This window comes from Salminus brasiliensis, chromosome 5 (genome assembly GCF_030463535.1).
Source record: "Salminus brasiliensis chromosome 5, fSalBra1.hap2, whole genome shotgun sequence".
NCBI lineage: Eukaryota > Metazoa > Chordata > Actinopteri > Characiformes > Bryconidae > Salminus > Salminus brasiliensis.
Window position 1 is genome coordinate 5773696 of NC_132882.1, and position 12454 is coordinate 5786149.

Here is a 12454-nt window from a genome sequence, read left to right on the forward strand (position 1 = left end):
AGCTCTGATTGTTGCTCTGATTGTTGCAGGAGATATTAGACAAGATTACACAGTACGGTTGGTCAGAAGGTGGGATTAGAGGGTAATTATCTTTTCTTCTGAGGTTTTTAGTAGGTTTGGTTGAGCTCAGGTGACCCAAAATGCAAAAACCCAGTGGGACCACAGCTTATCACCAGAACCAGCATGAACTCTTACAAAGAATACTGCAATAAACATAAAATGACTCAAATTAACAAGTGGAGAAAGTCTCTGCAAAATCGAAAGTTCCTCAGCCGTCACTCTGGAACGTGCCTAATATGAATGAATATCCAGGCTGTGAACCAATCGTCCAAATTTGGCAACGAGCAGTTTCTGAAAGCACCATTTTCTGAAAGCACCTGTTCATATCGAACCCAAGAACCAGAAGTCAGGATCACACGGCAACCCAGAGGATGGAGATGTTGGTGCCTCCCTTGTGTGTGATCTGATTGATGCGACCGCGTACGCAGTCCAGCGTGACATAGATTGCGGTGCCGTTCTGCACCTCAAAAGACGCCCTCAACCCAACACTGGCCCACTCGCTGCCCTCCGGCACGTGCCCTCCGACCTGCTGAGCCAGAGGAGTCGAGTGTGCCCCTTCTTGGCCCTGCCGATGTAGCACCAGCTTCACCACACTGCACGAGTGGATTAGCTTCACATTTAGCGCCACATTGGCTGTCCCGGCTTCTTGGAATACAAAATTCCTCCGGGCGTGTTGCTCCTCTGTGCCAACCAGCCGAATGTGGTCAGCATCTGGACCCACCTGCTGGAAGAACAGGGCTTTGTTCCTTACGGCGCCAGATGGCAGGCCCGTCCTGGACACAGTGGCTGTGAGAGAGGAGGAAACACTGGCCGGGATCCAGAGCAGACTGAGCATGCTAATCCCAGAGCTGTCGCCAAAATAGCGGATGTTGCACTGGGACGGAGTGAAGATCTCGAAGTTTAGCCAATCCCCCAAGTCCACAGTGGTGGCGGCAGACAAAGTGATGGACGTGTCCCGGTAGTTTACCCCAGATTTGAAGGAGCGCACCACTTCCCGGTTCGTCCCATTGGTGTTGATATAGGCAACCAGAGAGAATCCTTCGCGGACGCAGGTGTGGCCCATGGCGTAGAGTGCCTGCTGCAGAACGAACTTCACCACACCCTTCTCCGTGAAGCGAACTCCTCGACTGTCATGGGTCAGCGACACCATGTAGGGGTCCGAGACAGTAGTGACGCGGAAAGCCGGCCGGTAGTTGCCTTGATAGTGTGCCACTGTGGACATCTGGGCTGTCATCGCCACAGCACCAGTGTCATGGGACAGCCACAACAGGCTGAAGGCAGAGCTGCCCAGCTCATACAGCTGCAGGTCTTTGCTCTGGTTGCAGTGCTGGTTGGGACTCTTCAGGACCAGGGACAGCGTCTGGTTGGGCTCCACCTCTGCCACCGAGCTCACAGTCACACCCTGGAAGTGTTTCCTCTCTGGCTGCTCCACCCGCACCCCGCTCAGGTCAAGGCCCTCCTCCTCGCTGCCACTGAGCCGCATTCCCACCTGCAGGAAGTTCCGGCAGCTGTGTTTCAGGGCGAAGTTGTGGTCCATCCAGAGCAGACCATGCTGGAGAAGGCTTAAAGAGCCATCGTTACTGAGCAACAGATCACTGCCGTCCTTTCCCCTGATGCTCAGCTGTAATCCCGGGAATACGGTGCTGCTCTTTGAGCGAGCTGGAGGCAATGTGACGGCGGCAGACCAGGACTGAGACAGTGTGCTCTCTGATAGCACGCCACACACAGAATCGCTGGTAGCAGTGCATGGGGCAGCCACTGATTCCCCATCACAGTCCGAGCACGCCTGGCACTCCTGGAGCTCCTGGTTGTAGAAGTACTCGTGACCACACAGGCCTGCGGAGATCTCTCTCTCGGACACGCCAAGGCACCGGAACCCACCTGCACCGGAAAAGCAGATAGTAGATAGACGCTCTTCTATTCAGAGCAACTTAGAAAAGTGCTTCACTGTTTACTTAGAAAACACCCTTAGATAGTTTGTAGAGGCTAGAATCCAAAAGATCCCTCTAAGCTTAGATACGACTAAACACAGAAGTCAGTCTGGAGACCCTAATACTCATCACTACACTCTGACTAAGTCCTCTCAGAAGAGGAGGGTCTTCAGTCTGGGTTTGAAGACAGTGAGCGTTGGACTCTGCTGTTCGGACACCCAGGGGAAGTTCGTTCCACCACTTCGGTGCAGGACAGAAAAAAAGTCTGGACGCTCGTCTTCCGTGGATCTTAAAGGATGGCGGGTCGAGCCGAGCCGTACCTAAAGCTTGAAGGGCTCTCGGTACAGACTGGGTTTTGACCATTGACGTTCAGTAGGGGCTGGTCCAGTCCTGGCTTTGTAGGCCAGGGTCAGTTTCAGGGCAGGCTAAATTTAGACTTTTAATTAGTGCTGAAGTACCTCTTTTCTACAGAGTTAAATATTTTACCTGATCTAAGGACAGGGGTGCTCCAGGACCAGGATTGGGAACTGTGGAACGAAGCCAGTCCTTTACCCTGAAAGCTGATGGGGTCAATTTAAAAGAATGCAAATGACTTTATGCTCCCTCAGGGTTACAGGAATTGCCTGATTTCTACATCTGTGTAATATGTTCCTATTCTATTGGCAGTACTTCTCTAAAGGGACCTGACAAGCTCTGTGTGTGTGTTGAATTCAAAGCTGAACTGACTGCTTTCATTAGAAGGGTTGTCCACAAACATTTGGACAGAGTAACAAATACTCAAATAGTGTACAGATAGAGTACATCCCTGGTAGTTTGCTTTCATTTGCAGCAAACAAAGGGCTGAAGTTTCACCCACATACTAGCTTTTCACTTACCTGGAGTGTTGAGGCATTTCACTCGTTCTCCGCACAGGTTTGGGATTTCCAGGCATTCGTCTCTGTCCTGTAGAACATATTCTTTTACTTTGCGGAACTTTAAAAGTTTTCATTTTCTGCATGCAAAACATCTCAGTCATAGTCTGAAGAATTATTTCACTAAAAATACTGCAACACATCTCTGTCTCACACCCTTGTTTTCTCTTGCTGGTCTCTGTCTCTGTGTTGTGTCTCTGTTGTGTCTCTGTTGTGTCTGTGTTGTGTTGTGTCTCTGTTGTGTCTGTGTTGTGTTGTGTCTGTGTTGTGTCTGTGTTGTGTCTGTGTTGTGTCTCTGTTGTGTCTGTGTTGTGTCTCTGTTGTGTCTCTGTTGTGTCTGTGTTGTGTTGTGTCTCTGTTGTGTCTGTGTTGTGTCTGTGTTGTGTCTGTGTTGTGTCTCTGTTGTGTCTGTGTTGTGTCTGTGTTGTGTAGGGTCTCTGTTGTGTCTCTGTTGTGTCTGTGTTGTGTCTGTGTTGTGTAGGGTCTCTGTTGTGTCTCTGTTGTGTCTGTGTTGTGTATGTGTTGTGTAGGGTCTCTGTTGTGTCTCTGTTGTGTCTGTGTTGTGTTGTGTCTCTGTTGTGTCTCTGTTGTGTCTGTGTTGTGTTGTGTCTGTGTTGTGTAGGGTCTCTGTTGTGTCTCTGTTGTGTTGTGTCTCTGTTGTGGCTGTGTTGTGTTGTGTCTCTGTTGTGTCTCTTTTGTGTCTGTGTTGTGTTGTGTCTCTGTTGTGTCTGTGTTGTGTTGTGTCTGTGTTGTGTCTCTGTTGTGTCTGTGTTGTGTTGTGTCTGTGTTGTGTAGGGTCTCTGTTGTGTCTCTGTTGTGGCTGTGTTGTGTTGTGTCTCTGTTGTGTCTCTTTTGTGTCTGTGTTGTGTTGTGGCTGTGTTGTGTCTGCACTGTGTCTATGTTGTGTTTGTGTTGTCTTTGTCTCTGTTGTGTCTCTGTTGTGTCTGTGTAGTGTCTGCATTGTGTCTGTGTTGTCTGTGTCTGTGTTGTGTAGAGTCTCTTTTGTGTCTGTGTTGTGTCTGTGTTGTGTCTCTTTTGTGTCTGTGTTGTGTCTCTTTTGTGTCTGTGTTGTGTTGTGTCTCTGTTGTGTCTGTGTTCTGTTGTGTCTGTATTGTGTCTGTGTTGTGTTGTGTCTCTGTTGTGTCTCTTTTGTGTCTCTGTTGTGTCTCTGTTGTGTCTGTGTTGTGTCTCTTTTGTGTCTGTGTTGTGTTGTGTCTGTGTTGTGGCTGTGTTGTGTTGTGTCTGTGGTGTGGCTGTGTTGTGTTGTGTCTCTGTTGTGTCTGTGTTGTGTTGTATCTCTGTTGTGTCTCTTTTGTGTCTGTGTTGTGTCTGTGTTGTGTTGTATCTCTGTTGTGTCTGTATTGTGTCTGTGTTGTGTTGTGTCTGTGTTGTGTCTCTGTTGTGTTTTGTCTCTGTTGTGTCTGTGTTGTGTCTCTGTTGTGTATGTGTTGTGTCTCTGTTGTGTTGTGTCTCTGTTGTGGCTGTGTTGTGTTGTGTCTCTGTTGTGTCTCTTTTGTGTCTGTGTTGTGTTGTGTCTCTGTTGTGGCTGTGTTGTGTTGTGTCTGCACTGTGTCTATGTTGTGTTTGTGTTGTATCTGGGTTGTGTCTGTGTTGTGTTGTGTCTGCACTGTGTCTGTTGTGTCTTTGTCTCTGTTGTGTCTCTGTTGTGTCTGTGTAGTGTCTGCATTGTGTCTGTGTTGTCTGTGTCTGTGTTGTGTAGAGTCTCTTTTGTGTCTGTGTTGTGTCTCTTTTGTGTCTGTGTTGTGTTTCTTTTGTGTCTGTGTTGTGTTGTGTCTCTGTTGTGTCTGTGTTCTGTTGTGTCTGTATTGTGTCTGTGTTGTGTTGTGTCTCTGTTGTGTCTCTTTTGTGTCTCTGTTGTGTCTGTGTTGTGTCTCTGTTGTGTCTGTGTTGTGTCTCTTTTGTGTCTGTGTTGTGTCTGTGTTCTGTTGTGTCTGTGTTGTGGCTGTGTTGTGTCTGTGGTGTGTCTGTGTTGTGTTGTGTCTCTGTTGTGTCTGTGTTGTGTTGTATCTCTGTTGTGTCTGTGTTGTGTCTCTGTTGTGTCTGTGTTGTGTCTCTGTTGTGTTGTGTCTCTGTTGTGTCTGTGTTGTGTTGTGTCTCTGTTGTGTCTCTTTTGTGTCTGTGTTGTGTTGTGTCTCTGTTGTGGCTGTGTTGTGTTGTGTCTGCACTGTGTCTATGTTGTGTTTGTGTTGTCTGTGTCTGTTGTGTCTTTGTCTCTGTTGTGTCTCTGTTGTGTCTGTGTAGTGTATGCATTGTGTCTGTGTTGTCTGTGTCTCTGTTGTGTCTGTGTTGTATTGTGTCTGCACTGTGTTGTGTCTGTGCCTCTGTTGTCTGTGTTGTGTCTGTGTTGTGTTTGTAAAAAAAACCTGTAACACGTCTCTGTCTTGCCATTGTTTTCTCTTGCTGGTCTCTGTCTCTGTGTTGTGCCTGTGTCTGCACTGTGTCTGTGTTGTGTTGTATCTGTCTATGTTGTGTCTGTGTTTCTGTTGTGTCTGTGTTGTGTTGTGTCTGCATTGTGTCTGTGGCTCTATTGTGTCTATGTTGTGTTGTGTCTCTGTTGTGTTGTGTCTCTGTTGTGTGTGTTGTGTCTGTGTCTTTGTTTTGTCTGTGTTGTGTCTGTGTTGTGTTTGTATCTGTCTATGTTGTGTCTGTGTTTCTGTTGTGTCTGTGTTGTGTTTGTATCTGTCTATGTTGTGTCTGTGTTTCTGTTGTGTCTGTGTTGTGTTTGTATCTGTCTATGTTGTGTCTGTGTTTCTGTTGTGTCTGTGTTGTGTTGTGTCTGCATTGTGTCTGTGGCTCTATTGTGTCTATGTTGTGTTGTGTCTCTGTTGTGTTGTGTCTCTGTTGTGTGTGTTGTGTCTGTGTCTTTGTTTTGTCTGTGTTGTGTCTGTGTTGTGTTTGTATCTGTCTATGTTGTGTCTGTGTCTTTGTTTTGTCTGTGCTGTGTCTGTGTTGTGTTTGTGTCCCACTTAAGACTTTTTACAAGATTCTGATGTTTTCTTATTTAAAATTTGTTGAGATCTATCAGTATAAGAGCCGAGCTGTAAACAAATCAAATGAATTCTTAGGAAGCTGTTGTTGACTGAGGCCCAATCTTAATGTGAACAGTCTTTCCAACTTTCCAACGCTCAGACTCACTCCTGATACCTGGCAAATCCTGTCAGCGTTGGGTGAACACTGGGATACCAGGAAGAATCCTGGTGGGCACATAGTGCAAGTCTCACACTGCGGCGGCTGCCTCTGGACGTTGCAGTACTCCTCCGGCCCGCAGGCACTGCGACAGCCCAGCAACGGGTGATCAGTGTCCCCAGCCACGTCCAACACCTTGGCATCCACGTCCATTTTGTGCACAGCATAGGACTTCTGCAGGTGGCTGCGCGCCTGGCTCTGCAGGCCTGCCAGGTGGCTCTCGAAGTAGCTCTGCAGCTCCCCCTGCAGGCCCTGGAAGGAGACTTGCTTAACGGTCTCAGAGAGCAGGCCGTACTGCGCCTTGACCACGTCCATCTGCTCGTACATGCGCTGCTGCTGCTCCAGGATCTCACGCTGCTGGGACAGGAGCGCTCCCTGCTGATCCACCAGCCGCTGCTGCAGATCGCGGATCACCACCTGCTGGGCTCGCAGGGCCTCCACTAGCTTCTCCTGCCCTTTGGCCAGCTGCAGGTGCAGGATGAGCGCATCCTCTGAGGGCACCTCATTTTCTCCTGGAACAGAGCAGATAGCAATAGATAGCCATAACATTAATACCACCTCCTTATTACTATGGCTCCACCTGCCATATAGGAGCACTGTGTAGGTCTGTAATTCCAGACTGTATCCATCAGTTTCTCTGCAGACTCTGTTATTAGCCTGCTCAGGACCCCACAGAACTGACCACCACAGAGGAGGTAGTATTTGGGTGGTGGGTCATTCTCAGAACTGCAGTGACACTGACTAACATGGTGGTGGTGGTGTGTTAGTAGTGTGTGTTGTTCTGGTAGGAGTTAAGGATCAGACACAGCAGTGTAAAACACCTCAGCATCACTGCTGGAAATAGTCCATCAACCAGACATATCCAGCCCACAGAGTCCTGTAAGCACTGGTGAAGGACTAAAGGATGACCACCACACAAAATGTGTTGTAACAGATGAGCTCATATTGCCCACCTCTATGTCAGAGCATCATGGGGAGTCACCAAGAGGTTAACAGTTACGTTGAATGAGCTCCACAGCTCAATGCTGGGGGGCTTTATTCCCCTCTAGCCCACGCCTGGCTGTACTTCTCTACAGGGACTAGACAAGCTATGTACGTGTGCATTTGCACATCTGTGTCAGCAATAGGTGCAACTTAGCTAAAGTAGCTAAATGCATTCATTAGAAGGATTGTCCACAGACATTTGGACACATAGTGTACTTTACTGAAGGACTGCTTAGATAAACTAGGTGTTGATGGGAATTCAAAAATACTGGTCTTCCTCCAGATGAGCAGTAACGGTGGAGACCCGTCATATTACAAGGTACAGGTTCTTTGTATTTATTCTAATGATATATATATTTGTAATATATATATATATATATATATATATATATATATATATATATATATATGTATATATATATATATATATATATATATATATGTATATATATATATATATATATATATATATATACGTATTATATAAATATCGGCGTTTTATATAAATAACCTTGTAATATGACGGGTCTCCACCGTTACTGCTCACCTGGAGGAAGACTAGTATATATATATATATATATATCTAATGTCAGTGCAGATAAACAGCTTTCTCAGGATGCTTCACAAATAAACCAATGGAGCATCATCCGGACATTATTCGGAGTTGACCGGATCTTTCACACTTTTCCCACATCAGATGCACTAGAACTTGGTTCTTGGTCCTCTTCTTTTCTCACTTTACACTCACTCTCTTGGTAAAGTGATATCCTCACATGGATTCTCTTACCACTGTTACGCCGATGACACTCAACTCATGCTCTCTTTCCCACCGTCTGACACACAGGTTTCTGCCCGCATCTCAGCATGCCTCGCCGACATCTCTTCCTGGATGGCGGCTCACCACCTCAAACTCAACCCCAGTAAGACGGAGCTGCTGTACATCCCGGGAACTGCTGGACCAAAAAACGATCTTGCCATCACCTTTGAGAACTCGCTGGTCACTCCTTCTACAGAAGCTCGAAGTCTTGGTGGAGTCATGGGATGATCAGTTATCGTTCTCAAGTCATGTTGCAAACGTAACTCTGTCCTGCAGATTTCTCCTGTACAACATCCAGAGAATTCCACCCTTCCTCTCTAGAGAGGCCACCCAGGTGCTCGTTCAGTCTCTCGTCACTTCCAGACTTGATTACTGCAACTCTCTTCTGTCTGTTCTCCACCACCATCAGACCCCTGCAACTCATCCAGAATGCAGCGGCACGGGTCGTCTTCAATGTCCCAAAATTTAGCCATGTCACTCCACTGCTGCGTTCTCTTTACTGGCTTCCTGTAGCTGCTGCCCAGGTCATCAGATTCAGACCCCTGACTCTGGTCTACAAAGCCAAGACTGGACCAGCCCCTCCGTACTTGATGGCAATGGTCAAAAGCCGGTCTGCACCAAGAGCCCTTCCAGCTTCAAGTACAGCTTGGCTCGACCCGCCATCCCTCAAAATCCGCGGAAGACAAGCGTCCAGGCTTTTTTCTGTCCTGGCACCAAAGTGGTGGAACGAGCTGCCCCTGGGTGTCCGAACGGCCGAGTCGCTCGCTGTCTTCAAACGCAAACTGAAGACCCACCTCTTCAGAGAGTACTAATAGAGTACTATGGTCACCTTATTGTATTGTGTTTAGTAATGTCTAAGCTTAGAGGTATCTTTGAATTATATAAAAAATGCATTACTCAGTAACTACAGGATAGTAACTACAAGGCTGTTTAAACCCTTGACAATTAAGACCAACTGTTCAGAAATCCACTGAGTATCACTTATATATGTGATTATCCGTATGATTATGTCCTAAATGTTAGGAAATGTATACCCAATAAATGATACACCACCCTCCGTGGAAGGAGAAGGACATAACAAAGTAATAACAACCTTATTTACCCTACAATAACTGGGATACAGCTGGCATCCAAACTAAAGGCTTTAACAGCCTCTAGTAATTTGCAAATGTAATGTATGAATTTTTCGTTATTTCCGAAGCTGTCGGTCTAGATGGCGTGCTCTGATGCATGTACTTCAGAATGGCTTTTGTCTCTGAAATTCGGAACCTAGCTGCTATTTCTTCTCTTCCTGTCAAGGCTACAATTTGAGCCTGTGAAAGTAGCATGGAAAGACATCAAAGCAGCTTAAATATGCTGGACGTTTGACTGCCAGATATTTTCCCTCTTCCACAGTTTCACAAAGCTTTCAAGTGGAGCTGAACAGATGTGAATCACGACGTGCAAAAGCTACTTGTTTTTCCCATTATACATGGAAATGATTCTTCATTCATTTAATCACGCTACCCAATCGAATATCTAAGAACTCCAACGTGTCATTTTTTCCAGTACTTCATCTACAGCTACCCAGCCAGTTCATTTCCCTGTAATATGGAGTGCCTCCTTTAATGCCTACAGCAGTGCTTCCCAATCCTAAACCTGTATCCCACTCAAAAACAAGCCATCTAACTGTTTCCATGCTTTCACACACCTGAAGCCACTCACCAACTCATTAAGGCGTTGTGAGCAGTCCCAGACACCAGGTCCTCACCCTCATACTATTCGTCTGATGCTCTAATCCAAAGTGACTTAAGCCCCTTTCAGACGTGTACAGTAACCCAGAACTCTGAGTGAGCCCATGTGTGAATGTGGGCCATGCCGTACCTTATGCATTTGCTGCACAGGCTCCGCCCCCTTTGCCTAGAACAACATAGAATGTAACCTGTAGTGAGAGCGAGTCTGACATGGGAAAATCTCCAGATGTCTGAAAGGGGACTCTCTGATTCTCTGGACATCTTCCGAACTTCGCAGATAGGAGAAAGCAGAGTTAGGAGTCTTGCCCAAGGTGTAGTGTACAGCCAGGGAATGGGACCCTAGTCTGCCATGGGGAGTGCAGTGTTGGTACCTACAATATATGTACAAAAGCTCTCTTCACAAGTGAAGTCTTGGCTGAATCACGTCGCACAAACATTTTAAACATTAGTGTGATCCTGGACATCAGCCGCAACACGTTCAGTTTGGAAAGCAGTGGCGTTCAAATAGTGGAGCGTAGCCACTAGGAATCCACCTGTGAGAAGCTTCATTCTGGAGGAGAAACAATCAATATGGCAGCTTTAACTCCTCCCACATTAGCAACATTAGCAAGCACCCTAAGCACCACAAATTTCAAAGAGACACAGCATCGAATTTCTACAATAAACTATTCACCAAGACCCAGCAATGAGGAGTCTGACCCGGTGCTGAGGGGTCTGACCCGGCGCTGAGGAGTCTGACCCGGCGCTGAGGGGTCTGACCCGGCGCTGAGGAGTCTGACCCGGCGCTGAGGAGTCTGACCCGGCGCTGAGGGGTCTGACCCGGCGCTGAGGGGTCTGACCCGGCGCTGAGGGGTCTGACCCGGCGCTGAGGAGTCTGACCCGGCGCTGAGGGGTCTGACCCGGCGCTGAGGGGTCTGAACCGGCGCTGAGGAGTCTGACCCGGCGCTGAGGAGTCTGACCCGGCGCTGAGGGGTCTGACCCGGCACTGAGGGGTCTGACCCGGCACTGAGGGGTCTGACCTGGCGCTGAGGGCTCTGTTTCTCATGGGTTTTGAACCAGACCTTGCTGAGACTGTTTGAATGAAGGCTAAATAAAGTACCATTGATCTTCGAGTTTAGCGTGCTAGCATTTTTAATTACAGACATGAGTACATATGTCCCACTGTTCAGCCCTGTGTCCACTCTGATTTAATTGGTTGCACCGTTAAAAAAGGAGACATGATGGGCGGAGCTTTTCATCTGAAGTCAATCATGTTTAAAATGGACATACGGGAAACTCTGGTAAGAGTGTTTGATTGAATTATGGGTGGATTTAGGGAAGGACAGTAGCCTCAGTCATTGTTTACAACACAAACGGAAGCTGCTTCACGCTACAGTTTATGCCTCTACATTAATGAATAGCGAGTTATAAGAATGGTCTACAGTCTTCCATTACTTGTTAGCCAATGTTAATTGGGCAAAAAAAAAAGTATGTTTGTCTTCACCTGGTTTGATGTCACATGTAAGCTGCACTCCCAGTGCAGCGCCTCCCAGTTCTGCAGCAGGATATGCCATATCCGGAAGCTCAGCCAGAAATTGAGCAGCTCTGTCTGGCACATGGATCAGGGTAGGTTGGCCGGGAGCAGCACCATCGGAGGCACAGCCGTCCACAAGGCATGGCCTCGCTTTGGGCTTCGGTCTAATCCTCAAAGGCAGCTTGCACTCCAGCCCTCTGCACTCTCTGGTGCCGTTACTGTCAGGGACAGTAACGCAGTCTGGCCCAGTACACCCTGTGCCGGACACTTCAGCCACGCGTGTCCTCATGCTTTCTCGCGGGCGCTGGGACTGGACAGCAAGATGGGATTCCCACAGATCAGCTGGAGGAGAGTTTGGAAGTGCATGCTGGTGGTTTGGAGCAGCTGGAGAAGCTCTGCTCTGTGCTGGCGTGAACTGACGTGATGCTCTACAGCGCCCTCCGGAGCAGGTTCCTGAATCCCCTGCACTCTCCACATTCAAACAAGGTCCCAGGACACACACCAGGAAGAGGGATATTCGCACAGGTGTTCCCATTTTCATGTCATTCATCTCCCTGAAATAGAAGTTATCACACAATAGAAAATGAACCCCATATCTTTAATCCCAGGTTTATTATTTATTTGTTTATTTTTAAGACTTGTATTCCTTTCACGTGGCACTGCCTGTAAATCTGATATGATACGCATCTGCATTACATACGTTTCTCATATTTACTACAGTTACATATACCAATTGCAAACATCAGATAAGAAAGAGAAACAAGCATGTTAGAGCTAAATCTAGGCTAAATCTAAATCACTTTTCTCAAGGATTATTGTTATCTTTCTGAGGCATTCCTTGGTGCAGTGCACTTTATGGCTATAACAGAGATGATTCACTTTCAGAAGAAAAGCAAAACACCAAAGAATCAAGGTTACTCATCAGAGACGCTATCATAACGTTAGATAAATTAAAAAATAAAAATAAGTTAGATAAATTGTCACATTACACATCTTCCTGTAACTCGGAATAGCGTTACATATCTCCCCATAACTCCCCAAAGCATTATACATCTCTACATAACTCACCACAATGTTATATATCTCCACATAACTCACCATAATGTTACATATCTCAACATAACTGAACATAACATTATATATCTCCACATAACTCACCATAATGTTACATATCTCCACATAACTCATCATAACGTTATATATCTACACATAACTCGCCATAACATTACATATCTCCACATAACTCATCATAACATTATATATCTATACATAACTCGCCATAACATTACATATCTCCA

At 46.7% G+C, this 12454-nt stretch overlaps 1 protein-coding gene across 1 annotated transcript; it reads right to left on the minus strand.

Moving 5' to 3' along the window:
• Positions 1-412: 412 nt before the first annotated feature.
• Positions 413-11494, minus strand: nell3 (NELL (neural EGFL like) family member 3). Its single transcript, XM_072679148.1, has 4 exons — positions 11127-11494; positions 6068-6621; positions 2867-2933; positions 413-1941 (listed from the first exon to the last, which is right to left on the minus strand). The coding sequence occupies exons 1-4, from the start codon at positions 11443-11445 to the stop codon at positions 413-415; spliced, it is 2469 nt and encodes an 822-aa protein (XP_072535249.1). The 5' UTR covers positions 11446-11494.
• Between the last annotated feature and the right edge of the window lie 960 nt (positions 11495-12454).

Coding starts and splice junctions, on each gene's coding strand:
- nell3 (XM_072679148.1), bottom strand. CDS start 11,445: ATGAGGACACGCGTGGCTGAAGTGTCCGGCACAGGGTGTACTGGGCCA. Junction 2,934..6,067: donor ACGCTGACAGGATTTGCCAG/GTATCAGGAGTG, acceptor TATGTTCTACAG/GACAGAGACGAATGCCTGGA. Junction 1,942..2,866: donor GAAATGCCTCAACACTCCAG/GTAAGTGAAAAG, acceptor TTTCCGGTGCAG/GTGGGTTCCGGTGCCTTGGC.